The following is an 18,756-nucleotide window of genomic DNA, read 5'->3' as shown; positions in this document are numbered from 1 at the left end:
CTAGCGTCGTCCGGGTTAGGGAGGGCTTGGCCGGTAGGGATGTCCTTGTCTCATCGCGCACCAGCGACTCCTGTGGCGGGCCGGGCGCAGTGCGCGCTAACCAAGGTTGCCAGGTGCACGGTGTTTCCTCCGACACATTGGTGCGGCTGGCAGTGCTTGGTTGGGTTGTTTATCGGAGGACGTATGACTTTCAACCTTCTTCTCTCCCGAGCCCGTACGGGAGTTGTAGCGATGAGACAAGATAGTAGCTACTAAAACAATTGGATACCACGAAATTGGGGAGAAAAGGGGGTAAAATTCAACAGCTCATGCTCTGCATATGCATCTTGGCAATTATTCTGGCCCTGCAGCCTTGTGAATGTTGACCTGTTTAAAAGTCTTACTCACATCGTCTACGGAGAGTGTGATCACACAGTCGTCCGGAACAGCTGGTGTTCTCATGCATGGTTCAGTGTTGCTAGCCTCGAAGCGAGCATATAAGGTATTTAGCTCATCTGGTAGGCTCACGTCACTGGACATCTCGTGGCTTGTTTTCCCTTTGTAATCCGTGATAGTTTTTGATATATATGTTATCCTGGAAGGCTTGCTGGGCGCACTAACACACACACACACACACACACACACACACACACACACACACACACACACACGCGCACACATGCACAAGCATACACATCAGCTGTCACATCAACCACTGCAGGCTTGTCTGCTGACAGGGTGTCTGAAATCATGTTCAGCTCGGCTGTCTCCACCCGCTGTCAGTCAACTAGGCTAAAAAGATTGGGTGTGGACATGCAGAACAAATCACTCACCACTAAAAACGGAGGAACATAAGATTCAAGACACATCACTAATAGATAATCAAGAACTTAACATTTAGAATACATACACTGCAAAAAGTTGTAAATTCAAACTGTCAACGGTTTTTGACTGTAAGAGTTGGTAAAAGAAAACCTGGTGTTTGTAACTAGTTGATTATGATTGTGTCATTTAAGTTTAAAAAAAGTCTCACATGCTTCAAATACAACGGGTGTAGACTTAACCGTGAAATGCTTGCTTACAAGCCCAACAATACAGAGTTAAAAAATTATAATAAAACGTCAAATAGTAACACAAGAGGAATAAAATACACAAGAATGCAGCTATATACAGGGAGTACCAGTACCAGATCAATGTGCAGGGGTATGAGGTGTTTGAGGTAGACATGTACATGAAGGCAGGACTAGAGGCATCAGAATAGATAATAAGACTACAATACAGAACAGAGTAGAGCAGCATATGATGGGTGTAAAAATGTGTATGTGTGTGTGTTTATGTTGCTGGTCTGGGTGTGTGTGTTATGCTTGTGGATGCATATGTACTGTAGTGTATGTGCAATTTAAGCCAGACAAAAGAAGACACTCTCAGTCCACCAGGGTCCACCAGGACACAACAGCCCCAGACACATAGATACAGCTCTCTGCTCTCAACGAGCAGAACCTCTGTCCTTTCCTGAGACCAACCAGGTATGTGTCCCAAATGGAACCCTTTTCCCTATTTTGTACACTAGGGCTCTGGTCAAAAGTAGCACACTATGTTGTAGGGAATAGGGTCCCGATTTGAACGCAGCCCAGGTTTTTCAAACATCCCAATACTAGTCCACCTAGGCTAGGGGCTGCTCCAAGTCTCTCTCTCACAGATTGTAATCAAAAGAAGTAAGGAGTTGGAGAAAACTCCTCACGCTTACTCGCTAGTTAGTTTCTCCCTTGTTTCTCACATTGGGTAGATTGGTGCATGTAATGTAACGTAGCAGTAGCCTCGGGTTGAGGAAGTTTCGTTTTCTGGTACTTGTTTCTGTGTTGTACAATGTAATGAGTTTATATTCAATGCTAGAGACATTCATAAGCACCCCACAAGTGTGTACTGAATGAAACCACCAAAATAGGAACAGGAAGCACCTCTTTCAGTAGTTTAGTTAGAATAGAGTCCAGGATGCAGCTTAAGGGGTTTATCGGCCATTACTATTTTCATGAATGTGTCAAAAGATACAGCATAAAACTATTTGAGTGTCTCCCATGATCCTAGGTCCTAGCAGTGTTGTGCAGACTCAGGACAACTGAGCTTTAGAGAAATATGCAGATTTAAAGAGGAGTCCGTAATTTGCTTTCTAATGACCATGATCTTTTCGTCAAAGAAGTTCATGAATTTATCGCTGCTGAAGTGAAAGCCGTCCTCTCTTGGGGAGTGCTTTTTAGTTCGCTTTGCGACAGGATCAAAAATACATTTTGGATGGTTCTTATTTACCTCAATTAAGTTGGAAAAATAGGATGATCGAGCAGCGGTGAGGGCTCTATGATATTGCACGGTACTGTCTTTCCATGCTAGTCGGAAGACTTCCAATTTGGTTGTGCCATTTCCATTCCAATTTTCTGGAAGCTTGCTTCAGGGCTCATATATTTTCTGTATACCACGGAGCTAGTTTCTTATGACAAATGTTTTGTTTTTAGGGGTGCGAGCGACTACATCTAGGGTATTACGCAAGATTAAGTTAAGTTCCTCAGTTAGGTGGTTAACCGATTTTTGTACTCCAACATCCTTGGGTAGGTGGAGGGAGTCTGGAAGGGCATTTAGGAATCTTTCAGTTGTCCGAGAATTTATAGCAAGGCTTTTGATGATCCTTGGGTCTAAGCAGGTTATTTTTTGCAATTGCAATCGTAAAAAAAATCTGCACTTAAAAATATCGGTACTTATTGGAGGCACAGACGCTGTTTCATCCTTTCCTACACTTAAATTACCCTTGCCTAACGAATGCCCCTGAAGCTGGGCTTGCAGCACGGTTATCCTCGCCATAAGGCTATATTTCTCCTGTATATTATGAGTACAGCTACTGCAGTCAGATGGCATAATATTAATGTTACTACTTATCTTCGACTGGTGGAGGTCCTGCAGAAACATGTCCAGATAAAGCGTCTGAGGTGAAAAAGTTGAATAAAAAAGGAAAAATATAAAACGGTTATTAAAAATTAAAAAGTAAAAAACATAAGGTTGTCAGCTAGCCAGGTAACGTTAGCAACAAACCGTTCAGCAGCACGTAAACAAGTCCACAAGTTGTGACCGGACTGTCAAGTCCTCAGCGATGTGGATGCCGAGGAACTTAAAACTGCTGACTCTTTCTACTGCAGCCCCGTTGATGTGGATCGGGGCATGTTCCCTCCTCTGATTCCTAAAGTCAACATTCAACTCCATTGTTTTGCTGATGTTGAGGGAGAGGTTGTTGTCTCGTCATTGTTGGTTATTAGGCCTTCAACCGTGGTGTCCTGTATCATTTGGATGTATGCGTTTACATACACATGAGTTCTGATGTTGTTATGTCAACTTTTGGGTTTAGGAAATGTGTGGGAAATAGTGTGCAATCCAAATACATTGCCAAAAAATCAACAGCCTTATACCCTTCTACGATAAGCATGACAGATAATATGCAACTGCCACTTTTTGTGAATACGATGAAACAGGATCATCTTATTTTAAGATTTGTTGTCTCATGCCCGCACACTCACACACACACACACACACACACACACACACACACACACACACACACACACACACACACACACACACACACACACACACACACTTCATTGAACATGTCAGGAAACTCAGCCAGTGGTGATGAATGGACCAGTTTAATCTGAATAGTCTGGTAAAGGCAGTTTGGCTACAGTTTCAGGGTCCATAAAAGCGCCCTTTGAAGTGAAGTGGCCTTTGTATTATGAAATGTGCAGTTTACCGATGAACAGAGGGAGAAAATGGGAGCTTTAAGAAGACTAATGGAGCAGGAGCACAAAGGCTTTAACCTTACAGCATCCATGAAGCAACGGTGAAAAGGTGACATTAGACTTCTTTATGTGCCACTGCACATTGACAGCATACACACAAGCATACACATTTACGTGCATGGATGCACACACACACACACACACACACACAAACAAACACATGTGCATGTTCACTCACATAAATGCCCACTCACACACAGAGATCATCAAGACTGAATCACGTGCTCACTAAGCAGTGTATTGCGAAATACAGTGAGAGTCAAGTCAATACCCCATTCAAAATCACCCTTCTGTCAAAAGAAGAACATGGTGATGACAGTGTTTGAATTGGAGAATGCTCACATAATAGGCTGGATCTCTCTCTCTTTCTCCTTCACTGTCATGTCTGTCTTGGTATTTAAGTCTTTTGTTTCTATATTTCTCTCAGCCTCTTCAACTTCTTTCTTTCTTTCCCTCGCTCTCTCTCTTTCTCTCTGACCCTTTCCTAGTCCCTACTTCTCTCTCTCCCCACCCTTTCCTCTGGGAGTGATTTCACACCTTTCCCTTCCATCTCTCTTCAGGGTAGGCTATTTTCTCCGGGTTCATGCCGTGAGATGGGTTTTCTCTGTCTGACAGGCAGTACTCCGAGAGCTCTACTTGTTCCCAGCTGTCAACAGAGACAAGGGAAAAGGGCTGTTGACAGTTCGACTGGGAGTGTGTGCTCACTGTCCTGTCATCTGGGCTTTGGGCGAGAATCTGTCTGGGCCAAGGGAGACAAGGGTCAGTCGGCAGGATACGCCTCAGGTGCTAATTTGCGGCGGCAATTCACACCTGCACATATTCCATTAAAATCGGTAGGCGAGATGTCGTCTTCGATCAGACCCGGCAAGTGGATAACTGATCCGGACCGAACGAACCCCTTTCCCCATCAGACCTGGCGTTTGGATCTCTCTCTCGCGCAGTATTCAATTTGAGCCTAGCTCGTTTCTCCTCTGTCAGGAGCACCTTATCCAAAAATGTGCCAAGTGTAATAAAAGTGTGATAGGTTTTGGGTCGGCGTCCTGAATTGGCATCACTTTGGCACCGGTGTGGAAATTTTCCTCAGAGATTGGTTCACTGGCATGTGGGGAGTGAGGGTGAATTTTAAATGTATGACCTCATGAAAATATGTCAATCTCCTCTTCTCTGGCTTTGCTCCTCTCTCCCCCACTCCCCCCTCCACACTCTTCTTCCCTCCCTATTACAAAGCTTAAAAAAAGGTAAAGGAGTCGAGATGTGAATCACCTTAGCTCTGCAGGCAATTATTCTACCAGTGTATAAGGAATTGGTTCAATCCCTCTTTCTTCCTCCCTCCCTCTCTCATCCTCCTTTCCCTGTCTCCCTTCTTCCTTCCAGCCCTGTCAAGCTCCACAGCCCACCAATTAATGCAACTCATGGCCCTCTAGGCAGTCACTGTGCAGGAGTGATGTTCCTCTGCCTAGTGGTTACACTGCACAGAACAGGGACTGCTCCTCTCCAAACCATGCCTGCCAGGCTGCCAAGTACCTGGAGGACCATGATCGTGAAGCTCCAATGGGGATGCAGTACACCGCACCCCACTGCGGCGGCTTGCCTGACAGAGTCTGTTTGATGGAGCAGAGAGTCTGGGGAAAGAAGAACGGCCGGTCAAGTAGTGCACTATGTAGGGAATAGGGTGCCATTTGGGACACACCTACACTCCACTGTATGGCCACAAAGCTTTTTTAATACCTTTAATACTAATATTATACACGATACAGAGAGGATTATAAAAAGGGTATAGGTCCAAACCAGATAAGATAAGTCAGTTAAATCATGCAATAGGTATAACGATAGTGTATTGTATCCATTTTGCCCGTGGCGAAAAATGTACACATGAAAATGTCAATATCGGGTCATAAAATGACAAGGAACCTCACAAATTCAAACTGTAATGAAAAACAAAGAATAATATACAAAGCAATGTGTGTTATTCTTAGACCCTATAATATCTGAATCGTCGTTTTCTCTTGCAGTAGCATATCCCACCCTCACCGCCAGAATCTAAAGACAGTAAACAAATGGAGTTTGGAGGGGTCGCCGATTTATATTCAACTTCTTGGTCTTTCATACAAGCATCCTTCTGCCAGGTGTCTGAGGAGAACATTGTTGCATTGCTATCATTGGTAGCATTCTATGTTAATTGGAAATGTGACAATATGACAGTATGACGTGCGTGTGTCAGTGGATGTGTGTGTGTGTGAACCATAGAGAGAAGAGAGACAGAGATAGAAGGAAGGAAAGTAAGAAAGAGATCAGCTACATATCTATTTATGGCCCTATGTGGGCATGTGTGGGCATGATTTTATGTGTCCATTCGTGTGTGTTCAAATAGCCCAGTGCTGGTTTAGTGACAGTGTGGGTTTGCTTTGCTTTCGGTTGGCACCGATCTGACATTTTCGCAGAGCGTAATAGCTAGCACTGATGGCTGCCTTAGAATCACACTCTATAATCTGCACCACATGAGTACTACAGTACAGATTGCATAGCAATGCTGACCGGACATCATTCACCTTATACCTACCGTTGTAGCCGTGTCAGCAAGCTGGGTCACTGCGTCGAGATATCCCACAGCTCAATTATGGCACAAGGATGAGCAGTGAGCAGCACACCTCTGGGCTGAGCCAGAGGGGAGGAGTGCATGAGGTAGCTAATGCACATTAATTAAGTCATTTGGCTATGCACTATGTGGGGGGGGAAAAAATTGGGATACTGCAAATATTAACATGTACCCCAGAAATGGGGGTCAGTTCCATTTCAAATCCTGTCGGTTGAATTGGACATGGCACCTCTCTGTACGAAATACAATTCAATCCCTGAATTGCCTAGGTTTGAGAGGAAATTGACACCGAAACCCAGCAGCAAACACCCGTAAATGGCCTCTACCGTTGTTGGCTTAGCACTCTGAAAGAGTCAACATTCACATTCACATTCACCTTCAAGGAGACCCCTTAAACACTGTTCACCTTTTGTGGGGTTCTATCTGTGCAAAAGCTGCGCGAAGCTGAAAATATGAGCTTCTGCGCTGCGCTACACTGAGCTTGTGCATTCCACGCAGCACAATCACCCACTGTACAATGGAAAGCTCAGATTTTCAATGCTTCAGCTAACTTCTGGAGACTGTCAATTGTTCCATTCGTAAACAATAAGAATACCTATCGCAACATCAACGGGTATGACACAAAAATACTTGTTTACTGTTCTTTCTGAATAATCACTACAATGTTCCAAGGCAAATAACAAGAGAAATGTAATAAGGAATTTATGAACACATTATATCCTCCTGCTTCTAGCCCAGCATTTGGTTTGTAACAGCGGGGGTTTGTAGGGACCATGTTAGAAACCGGTTTTAAAAAAGCAATAAGGCACTTTGGGGGTTTGTGGTATATGGCCAATATCCAGGCACTCTGCTTTGTGTCGTGCATAAGAACCGCCCTTAGCTGTGGTATATTGGCATTGTGCTACACACCCCAAAAATGCCCAAAATGTTAGGAATCCCTCTCTACTCATGGCCACATCATATATATCATTGAAATCTTCTCAAATGTCATTTTACGCCAACTCACAGAACCATTTAACCAAGATGTGGTTAAATAAGCAGCGGTGACATTGACTAGCAGCAGGGGGGGTGGAGACGGGAGGACGAAGAGGGATGGGGGGGGGGGGGGGATTCTCCAGGGGCCTGCAAATGAATGGAAATCTTCAAGAGCCTCCTGCCAGGAACATAACATGCTCTCGAGTGGTGACGCGCCAGATGCCTTGTCACCTTTTGATAAGTAATCATGGGAAAGTCACTCCGCTGACCCGTCTGCTGCATAGCGCTGTCTGTGACGTCATCGTTTTCTGATAATATCAATATATAGGATATACCTTGTACAGTATATGCCTCCTCATATATTTACTTTGTAACTGAGATATGGGGAAAGGGGAGTACACAATCAATGTTATATATACCATACATTCCAAGTTTGGGAATATTGGAATGTTTTTCAATCAAGCACTGTGACATCATATGCATAGAGATTTCAGTATAGGATTTACTGATGATATTATGATACATCATACTGTAACTGACATTTGGAATAGTGAGTACATCATCGATGTTATTACACATCATCTTTGGGACCGTTGATGACATTTTACTTTTGAGAAATGACATTTCAGGTATGTACTAAACACAGACTGTATTCTTCCCCCAGAGTCAAAGCTTGGTTCACAAAGTACTTGCTGACTGCCTCTTTAAGCGATAGTTACAGTTTGCATGGACAAATGAGACGAACGATAAGTAGAGAAGGGTCAAAGAAAAAAAAAAGCAGGATGTCTTTGAGGACCATCACTTATCTTCATACATTCATCATGGTTCCTTTTGATGTTGGAATTCCAATTCATTTACTGTCAGGAGAGATGGGCCGGGGGAGAGATAAAGAATATGAGAGTTGTGTAGACCACTCACTTTTAGGGTGTATTACCCTGTCAAGCACAACACTGCTCAAGTATGACTCAAACTGTCTCTTCTTTGATGATCTAAGGAAGGCTGCCAGGCTGTTCAGCAAAAGATCAAATGACCTGGGCTTTGAATCCTAGGGGAGTCTTACAACAGCCTAAAGCCTTGTGTTCGTATGTGTGTGTGGGCATTGATTTCTTTACAACATAGTAGTGATTCCTGTACATTAATAATCAGTACAGTGCATGTGTGCAGTTTTCTTCTGGAGTACATCTGATATTATTGTCTACGGGTGGAAATATCTGACATGCCCTGAAAAACCCACAACATGTTGGATTAAATGGACAGGCCTACATTTTAATCAGAGCAGGTATTTTTGGTTGGGTGTGGGGCGACGTGAGCTGGAATTGAAGTACCGCCGGTAGCTTTTAATATTCTCCTTCCGCAGCTCTCTGTCTCTTTGCCCCTCTCTCTCTCTCTCTCTGTTTGTCGGTCTCTCTCAACCTCTGTCTCTCAGTCTCTCATCACCCACTCTCTCCTTCACTTCCCCATAGAGAGTACAGAGGGGGAATGCAGTTAGCGGTACACTACCGTCAACCGCACAGGCTGCGTTTTCACTAAAAATAGCTTGACTCGTGGCGCAGTCCAAGACATGACCCCAGGTGAGAGGAGCTTAGAGCGTAAATTAAAATGTGTGTTTCAGGGAAGGTCGTCCTTGCCAGTTCGTTCGACTGACAGGCAAGCGAGTGTGAAACCCCGTGGACTTTTTTTAAAAGTGAGCACTTAACTGGGGCTATCAGCCTTGCTCAAAGCCTTGCAGTCCCAAAACATGACATCACATCTGTGATGGGTCTCTTGTTTGGGGAATGGAGCTCTGATGGGCAACGGCTTCTGTTTATTCATAAAGACGTGGTGAATCAAAATTACGCATTGCGCTTTTAAGGTATTGAATTATAGAACAGGGAGACGTGAGAAACATTTGACCATTTTAGGTATTGAATAGAATGGGGATGCATTGTATTTCAGCCCATCTGATGATGGTTCTGTGTCTCTTCTGTCAGGTGATGGGAACCCCAAGGAGAGCAGCCCTTTCATCAACAGCAGTGAAGCCACAGAGAAGAGCCAGCAATACGATGGCAAACATATGGCTCTGTTTGAGGTATGTATAGACACACACATGCAGGAACGAATGCACACGGACGGGCAGACGGACGGACGGAGGGCGGACGGACAGACACCTACTCATGCATATGCAACGAAAGCCAACTGTATGATGACCAGAGTATGGTCCTGCCTGTGAGACTGGAATTTGTAGGCAGACACACACAAACACACACACACACACACACACATTCACGGATCAGCGAGTGATTGAATAAGGGCCCTGGCATCGATTAATGAGGGTAATTACTGTTTGAAGGGCGAGTGAACACCTCAGGTTAATACAAGCACAGTTCCAAACTGCTACAGAAAATGACTGAGACAAAGCCATTTACCTTTCATAAGCAAAAAGCCAAGTGTATTACATTGTTTCTCAAAGAGATCCTCATTTGAAATGATGAGTGGTTTGCTGCATATACTGTATTAAGTAGCTTGTATTCATATTGCACATTTTATATTTTACACCCCAATTTTGTCATATTGCTTCCTGCTTGCAGGGAATCCATCATGCAGGGAATCCATCATGCAGGGAATCCATCATGCAGGGAATCCATCATGCAGGGAATCCATCATGCAGGGAATTCATCATGCAGGGAATCCATCATGCAGGGATTCCATCATGCAGGGAATCCATCATGCAGGGAATCCATCATGCAGGGAATTCATCATGCAGGGATTCCATCATGCAGGGATTCCATCATGCAGGGATTCCATCATGCAGGGAATCCATCATGCAGGGAATTCATCATGCAGGGATTCCATCATGCAGGGAATCCATCATGCAGGGAATCCATCATGCAGGGAATCCATCATGCAGGGAATCCATCATGCAGGGAATCCATCATGCAGGGATTCCATCATGCAGGGAATCCATCATGCAGGGAATTCATCATGCAGGGATTCCATCATGCAGGGAATCCATCATGCAGGGAATCCATCATGCAGGGAATCCATCATGTGTCAATATGCTCACTACTTTGCCTACTGCAGTTTTATTATGGAATTGACCAATTGTTATGTTATCCTGTTTGTGTCAATGTACTTTGCAGGAGGAGATGGAGACCAGTCCCATGGTATCGTCTATGCTCAGTAGTCTGGCCAACTACTCCAACCTCCCCCAGGGCAGCAAGGAGCACGAGGAGGAGGCCGACAATGAGGAGGAAGACAAAAAGAAGAAGAAACCTGTCAAGGTAAGTTGCTGTTGCAACACAGGTCAGTCAGACCAGTAATACAGCACTGGTCACTCAGACCAGTAACACAGCACTGGTCAGTCAAACCTGTAACGACACTGGCCAGTCAGACGGCAGGTAGCCTAGTGGTTAGAGTGTTTGACTAGTAACCGAAATGTTGCAAGATCAAATCCCTGAGTTGACAAGGTAAAAATCTGTTGTTCTGCCCCTGAACAAGGCAGTTAACCCACTGTTCCTAGGCTGTCATTGAAAATAAGAATTTGTCCTTAACTGACTTGCCTAGTTAAATAAAGGTAAAAAAAATGAAAATACTTGTAACACAGCACTGGTCAGTCAGACCTGTAAAATAGCACAACTCAGTCAGAGCCTGACTCACAGCCTTTTCACCCTGAGTTTTCCCCCATCTATTTCTGTTTGGTTTCATTCTATGTTTGATTCTCAATGATTTTTTCTGGCTCTCTGTTTACCTTCCTCATTTTTGTCAGTCCTTTTTACCTGGACTGTTCCTCTGCATTAGCGTTTTATTTACTTACTTTTACAGTCTTTTCAGTTACTTTCTTTTATCTTCCACTATATCCCTGCACCAACCTCCTACCCACCAGTCCAGGGAAACGGCTGACTAGAGCAGAGAGTTGAGAGATAGATACAGTGCCTTGCGAAAGTATTCGCCCCCCTTGAACTTTGCGACCTTTTGCCACATTTCAGGCTTCAAACATAAAGATATAAAACTGTATTTTTTTGTGAAGAATCAACAACAAGTGGGACACAATCATGAAGTGGAACGACATTTATTGAATATTTCAAACTTTTTTAACAAATCAAAAACTGAAAAATTGGGCGTGCAAAATTATTCAGCCCCTTTACTTTCAGTGCAGCAAACTCTCCAGAAGTTCAGTGAGGATCTCTGAATGATCCAATGTTGACCTAAATGACTAATGATGATAAATACAATCCACCTGTGTGTAATCAAGTCTCCGTATAAATGCACCTGCACTGTGATAGTCTCAGAGGTCCGTTAAAAGCGCAGAGAGCATCATGAAGAACAAGGAACACACCAGGCAGGTCCGAGATACTGTTGTGAAGAAGTTTAAAGCCGGATTTGGATACAAAAATATTTCCCAAGCTTTAAACATCCCAAGGAGCACTGTGCAAGCGATAATATTGAAATGGAAGGAGTATCAGACCACTGCAAATCTACCAAGACTTGGCCGTCCCTCTAAACTTTCAGCTCATACAAGGAGAAGACTGATCAGAGATGCAGCCAAGAGGCCCATGATCACTCTGGATGAACTGCAGAGATCTACAGCTGAGGTGGGAGACTCTGTCCATAGGACAACAATCAGTCGTATATTGCACAAATCTGGCCTTTATGGAAGAGTGGCAAGAAGAAAGCCATTTCTTAAAGATATCCATAAAAAGTGTTGTTTAAAGTTTCCCACAAGCCACCTGGGAGACACACCAAACATGTGGAAGAAGGTGCTCTGGTCAGATGAAACCAAAATTGAACTTTTTGGCAACAATGCAAAACGTTATGTTTGGCGTAAAAGCAACACAGCTGAACACACCATCCCCACTGTCAAACATGGTGGTGGCAGCATCATGGTTTGGGCCTGCTTTTCTTCAGCAGGGACATGAAAGATGGTTAAAATTGATGGGAAGATGGATGGAGCCAAATACAGGACCATTCTGGAAGAAAACCTGATGGAGTCTGCAAAAGACCTGAGACTGGGACGGAGATTTGTCTTCCAACAAGACAATGATCCAAAACATAAAGCAAAATCTACAATGGAATGGTTCAAAAATAAACATATCCAGGTGTTAGAATGGCCAAGTCAAAGTCCAGACCTGAATCCAATCGAGAATCTGTGGAAAGAACTGAAAACTGCTGTTCACAAATGCTCTCCATCCAACTTCACTGAGCTCGAGCTGTTTTGCAAGGGAAAAAATGTCAGTCTCTCAATGTGCAAAACTGATAGAGACATACCCCAAGCGACTTACAGCTGTAATCGCAGCAAAAGGTGGCGCTACAAAGTATTAACTTAAGGGGGCTGAATAATTTTGCACGCCCAATTTTTCAGTTTTTGATTTGTTAAAAAAGTTTGAAATATCCAATAAATGTCGTTCCACTTCATGATTGTGTCCCACTTGTTGTTGATTCTTCACAGAAAATACAGTTTTATATCATTATGTTTGAAGCCTGAAATGTGGCAAAAGGTCGCAAAGTTCAAGGGGGCCGAATACTTTCGCAAGGCACTGTATATCGGACTCAGTACTCCTCCAATGGAAGTGCCGGGCAGCAGAGGCTAATCTTCCCGGTCACCTTCCCCGGCCCTTCGATACTTAATTAGCCTGCTCGGTACGCCAAGCAGCTGCTTCTCCAATCAGCAGCCCATTCCAAAGGCAATCTCCCCATCAACAGGAGAGGCTTTTCATTAAGGCAGCCCGATGGCGTTTATCATTCTGACAACGATCCCTTTCTCTCTCCTCTCCTCTTTCCTCTCTCTCCCTTTCATCATCAACCCATTGAGTATGACAGGCCGAGCGTTTTGTACGGCGCAGTGTGAAAAGAGAGATTAGAGGGTTTTCATACCGTGTGACATCAGGGAACAGTCTGGAGGTTGCCGGGGTTAAGATGGACACCGTTCCGCCAATCTGTGGGGGCTGGGTGTTTTTCCCCTATGAGTTTCTATTGGGAAGAATTATGATGGTGTGGTGAAAAATACTGCATCCCCATCTTTAATGGTGCTTTCCTTCCAGGTCATTCTGTTTTACAATGCCTCTTCATTTTCTCATTAGAAGCCCCAGTCTTGCATTAGTATTCATGCCGGTAGCCCTGCGAAGATTGTATCTTGATTAATGTTGCTTCATGTTATACTACAATTTCGTCTGCAGTTTGACAGTGTTGATAATCGAGCTAAATGGAGATTTCACAGCTTACATATGCCCCTACTTAGCAAACAGAAAGTAGGGTTAAAACTAAACAGTATTCATTGCTATCCTGTAGCAGAATATTCCAGCAAGCCGGAATGACCATTTAGTAATAATTCTGGCCTGCAGCACTTCATGTTCTTCCTATGTACTTGGCTAAATGACACACATGCATATATAGACATAGGCACTTTTTCTACCCATGCACAAACATCCCTCCCTTCCCCCTTTCTCTCTCTCCTCTCCCTTCCCCTCTTTCTCTCTCACACTCACCATAGACATAGAAATACACACACACACACACACACACACACACACACACACACACACACACACACACACACACACACACACACACACACACACACACACACACACAAACAAACCTCTTCTTCTCGCCTCACTCCCTCTACTCTCCTTCTCTCTTCTACCTCTCCCTGCCTCTGTCTCTCTCCTACACACACACAAACACCACTGACCAGTGTGCAGTGGGTTAATCCACACCTGTAGGCGGACATTTGGAGGGAGATATTTGGTGCCCTCTCTCCTCTCTCTCTCCCCCTCTTTAGTAATTCAGCACACCTGAGCTGAAACGCATTAGCCCTGTCAGCTCCTGTTTGCGCAACAGAGCGCGGAGATGGCATTGCAAGCTCCTAGCCCCCGCTTCCCACACCTCTCGTTGCACCTCAGCACTTGTATTGCTTTAGAAGTCGAGGTACAGCATCTGTGCTCGCTCTGCTTGCTATATTATCACCTCAATTGTACAGTACTGTATACCCTCCAGCTACATCAGCTTTCTTCCAGACAGTTACTGCAGTAGTGAGTTCAAGTCCGCTCTTCTCTTTTCCCCTCAGCAACAGATCTTCTTTCTTCTCCTCTCCTTTCTTCTTTTTTTCCTATTTCCTAATCTCCTCAGCCGTATCTCCGTTTTTGTCTTGTTCCATCCTCTGCAGTTAGGTCGTCCATTTTACTCTTCTTTCCTCTACCTTTTTTTTCTCTCTTCATCTTTCCTCCTCCCTCACCTCATCTCCTCATTTCTCTTCTCCTCTTTTCTCACCTGACCCCATTTGTCTCCTTCTCCCCACCCAAAACCAATCTCTTATACCAGGAAAAAGCTGTCCAAATGCCTTAACCAGTCCTCTATATATCCTCTTAAGCTGCCTACACACTACATGACACACAACACTTAACAGAGTTCTAGAAGCACATTTAATGGCTTTCATGATGGCATTTATGCAATGCGTGAGACGATAAATATCAAACGTGTTTTGCTTTTGTTTAGGAGCCTGTACAACATTAGTAGACCATCTGTAGAAAGCGCTCGTAGAACCTTTCACATAACACGAAAGAAGGAAGGCAGCAGTCCCATTCCTGGAGTGCTTTTTCTATATTGGATAGAGACTGTGAGATAGAGAAAGTTGAAAGAGGGTTTGTGTCAGAAGGGTGTGGGCCAGATTAGAATACACACCGACACATGTGGTCTGAATTCAGCGACCCTAACAGCTAAACAACCCCAGGCCATGAAGGGTGCATTTGTAAAGAATCCTTATCGGACTCCAGTGTTTGTGTATGTGGAGAATAAGAGGGCCCTGTGAGTGGTCTCAGGTGGCGGTGGTGGCTAAGGGTCGAGTGAGGGGGTGATTGAGTAAGGGTTGGTGAGGATGGGGGCACCTGGGTAGCAAGGTGGCAGAGAGCTGGTTCTGAAGCAGCTGTTACGAGCGGAGGGGGGGGGGGGGGTGTTGGCAGGAGGTGGAGCCTGCTGTGGGACCACCACACCTGAGCCAGATAGCACTGGGCTGACTGCGTATCCCAGGGGGTCGTGGGGCAGCTGTCTCTTCTCAACACCGCGGCGCCAACCCGTAGTGGCAACGCAGTCGCCGCTTTCTTCGTTCTCGACTGTTCCAGCTCCAACGGTCCAGAGGGAAATCATCATGCTGCTAGCTACCAGCCGATTTTCTATTGGGCCTCACTAGTTCTCCCGGTTCTAGAAGTCTAGGTCCGAGAATGAAATGCCAATTGAATGTGAATGGAAGTGGAGCTCCCTAAAATAGAGCCATACGGAGTAATTCAATAGAAACAAGTGTCCCATCTGCTGTGGCTACTTCTCAGTGTAGACACATTATTTTTTTTGTTTTTCGCTACGTTTTTTTCTTCCCAATCTTGTGGCATTTTGGCCAATCTCAACAAGTGTATTCTTGTTCATTATTATTGTGTAGGCTACAGGACATGCTCACTGTCTATCTGCCTCGTAGCTTTATAATAATCTTACTGAGACCCTGCATGTGTCCCAAATGGCACCCTATTCCCCACATAATGCTCTCAGGTGGCTGCACTCAAGTGGCTGCGCTATCGAGGGAATAAGGTGCCATGTGGGACAGAAAGTTAACAAACAACCCTATGTTGTAAACAGTGTTGAAGCTTGTAAGATAGCAATTTTCACAGCTTTTTTCCAATCTGGGTGTATGTTTCTGCAGGGATATATTGTGTATTGTTAGCCATCGAGACCTCTCCGACAGTAGACTGAGATGCAGGGCTGAGGGTCTTTTGTGTTGCTCTACTGTGTGTGGAAGCGCAGAAAATGACATAATTTGCCATATGGAGAACAACTACGGAGGGCTATCTCTCACTTTGATTGTTGCTGTATTTCCCCTTTGTGGGGTCTTGTTGTGTATGGGTATTTGTCCACCCAGTGTGAATGGTGTTGTTGAGAATAGAGTGTAGATAGAAAGAGCCCATTGATATACACATACAGTAGTTAGGCGACTTCCCAAATGGAACCGTATTCCCTTTATAGTGCACTACTTTTGACAAGGGCCCATACTGCCCTGGTTTGGATATTTTCTTTTCACGTGGTCCTTTCCAGCGCGATTCTAGGAACTATGGTGGATGCCTAACCAGGCCATCACTGTACAGCTCAGCACGGCTCAGCTCAGTAGTGTGAAAAGGGAATTAGAGGGAATAATGACGCAGCTATCAAATGGAATTCACAGTTACACTGTAGATTGTTTTCACTGATTTAAGATGTGCTCCGGTTGAGAGTGTTTGGACACATTAATATGGTGTCCATGTTGGGACAGTCTCAGGATTGTCCTAATATGGACACCATACATAAAGGTCAACTGGGGAAATCAGAAGTTACAAGTACTCTTCAGATCTTTTTTGTAGAGGGGCGCTCTGTTAAATTGACCGGCCTCAAACAGAGTGGTTGTGCAAAAGACAGGAAGTTAGCAAAGCGCTGCATCATTCAACATCGTAGTACCTATAGAAAATACATTTCATCTTGGGCGCCTCTCTCGTGTGATTTGTTACACACTATTGCGTGCTATGTAAATGGAAGGATACAGTGTTGTCACTAGTAACGTACAGTAAATGTTATTAGAATCTGACCCCTATACTCCGGCTATAGTCCCCTGATAATGTTTCTGCAGGGACAGCGATTCACAGCAGTTTTTCAACTCTACACCAAAGTACAGATGGAAGGTGAACTTTCAGCCCACTACACCTGGAGTGTATTGTATATTACATACGCCCCTGAAGCGACTATAGCCCAGCCACTTGTATGGAAGTTCATGGAAATTCTATGCTCTTAATTATAGCCATGTTAAAGAGTGGATGAAAGATGGATGAAAGTGGTGTAAAGTTGGAAAAAAGCTGTGGATTTATAATGACAAATGTTGGCTCTCATTTGATCATTTAATATTCTGCGCTTGATAAAAAAAAAATCCACTTAATTCCTCCTGCATAATTTGGATTTAAAAGAGAATATTTCAGCCATGTGTCATGCATATTTTAATCACATTTTTGTTTAGACCAAACAAACATTCTAGGATCTACCTATCGGTGTATCTTTCACTCATTTAGCATAGGGGAAAAGTCAAAACAAATCCATTAAGCTCATAATAATTCAACCTATTACATAATAACTTAACTTTAAACAGTACCACTGCCCCCATATTGAAATCACTATTAACCATGCAATGTGTATTCATCTAAAAACTGGAGCTGTTTCTGGAAATGTTGTATTGGTGAAATGGAATGTAGCCTATAAAATTTGAAGGAGGCAAAAATTTAAGTATGATAATTGCAAAACCCAGATGCCATTCAATTATTTGAAAAAGCAAATTCCATTCTGACAAAAGTCATGACACAAAAATCTGACAGCCATCTCTAAATAAGTGGAAGGCCTAGGGAACTTTAGAGTTTGAATTTAGAATAGAAAACAACTTTATTGAGATTCTTGCCGCACACTGCACACTGAAGGGCACAGCCACAGCAGCTCTCTCATTTGCATAAGCCAGACCCCAGGCAAACTGTGAGAGTCATTACCATAAGGAGAGAGAGATGACAAAGATGGACTGATGTTTGTTTTCGCCGCTCCCCTATGGAACGTGAGAATGCGTGGTTTTGATAATTGATTAAAGGTGAACAAAATTCCCAGTATAAATCATCCTTTTGGTGTTGCTTGCGGGTGTAAAAGAGGATTTCAAAGAATAGATGTTAGGTGAACTGTCAGATAAAAAAAAACAGAGGGGAAATTAACAAAAACAGGTCAGCTAAAGTGTCAGCCCCTGAGTACTGTATGGCGTCCCCTAAAGGGCAAAATATTGACAGGGGGAAATAGACTAGAAGAAGAGGTTCCGCAAAACATATGTGGCTGAATCTTACCTTGAGTTACAAAATAAGGATTTGGCCCAGATGAACCATAATTCAGGATTACTCCAGCCTACTTTACTAGAGTACTTTACCACATTGGTGTGGAAGACATATTTGGCTAATACTCTCAGTGGTCAGGTTTGATACAGAACAACATAATATGTTTAACAAACTGGATTCAGACCCGGGTCTCCTGCCTGCCACAAGACTGCACAATCCCGCTCGACTAAACCTAGTCTTCAGGTTTGCAGGCAATGTAACATTGTCTGCACAGTTTCAGCAGCATTTCTCAAGTGATGAGCTTTCTAATTGGAACTCTGCGTGTACACTTGGCTTGTTGTTCCTCGGGAAAATGAGAAAATAATTATGTTTGTGCGACTTTTTAAGACTCTCCAAACAGGCTCTTATTAATATCCGAAGCTCAGCTTTTCAAATCAAATTATATCAGACCCAGAATTTGCACGCTTAATATTCATTTAATGTCAGGAATTCATCAGGATGCCCTTTTTTTTCTCGTAGATGATTT

At 43.8% G+C, this 18,756-nt stretch overlaps 1 protein-coding gene and 1 long non-coding RNA gene across 6 annotated transcripts in view; one reads left to right on the top strand and one right to left on the bottom strand.

The window, feature by feature from the left end:
- LOC149975859 (uncharacterized) overlaps nucleotides 1–18,756 on the bottom strand; it is a 944,026-nt gene that overhangs the window by 546,589 nt on the left and 378,681 nt on the right. The gene's annotated exons all lie outside the window — the stretch shown is intronic.
- LOC110493888 (solute carrier family 12 member 5) overlaps nucleotides 1–18,756 on the top strand; it is a 328,213-nt gene that overhangs the window by 191,128 nt on the left and 118,329 nt on the right. For all 5 annotated transcript variants that reach the window (XM_036949870.2, XM_090205034.1, XM_090205036.1 and 2 more), the window contains exons 2-3: nucleotides 9,360–9,457; nucleotides 10,509–10,649. In XM_036949870.2, coding sequence (XP_036805765.1) covers nucleotides 9,360–9,457; nucleotides 10,509–10,649 — 239 coding nt within the window. The remainder of the gene's footprint in view (nucleotides 1–9,359; nucleotides 9,458–10,508; nucleotides 10,650–18,756) is intronic.

This window comes from Oncorhynchus mykiss, chromosome 17, assembly GCF_057628025.1.
Source record: "Oncorhynchus mykiss isolate SJ-2025 chromosome 17, ASM5762802v1, whole genome shotgun sequence".
NCBI lineage: Eukaryota > Metazoa > Chordata > Actinopteri > Salmoniformes > Salmonidae > Oncorhynchus > Oncorhynchus mykiss.
The sequence above is the reverse complement of the archived record's forward strand: the minus strand, read 5'-3'. Positions and strand labels throughout refer to the sequence as shown.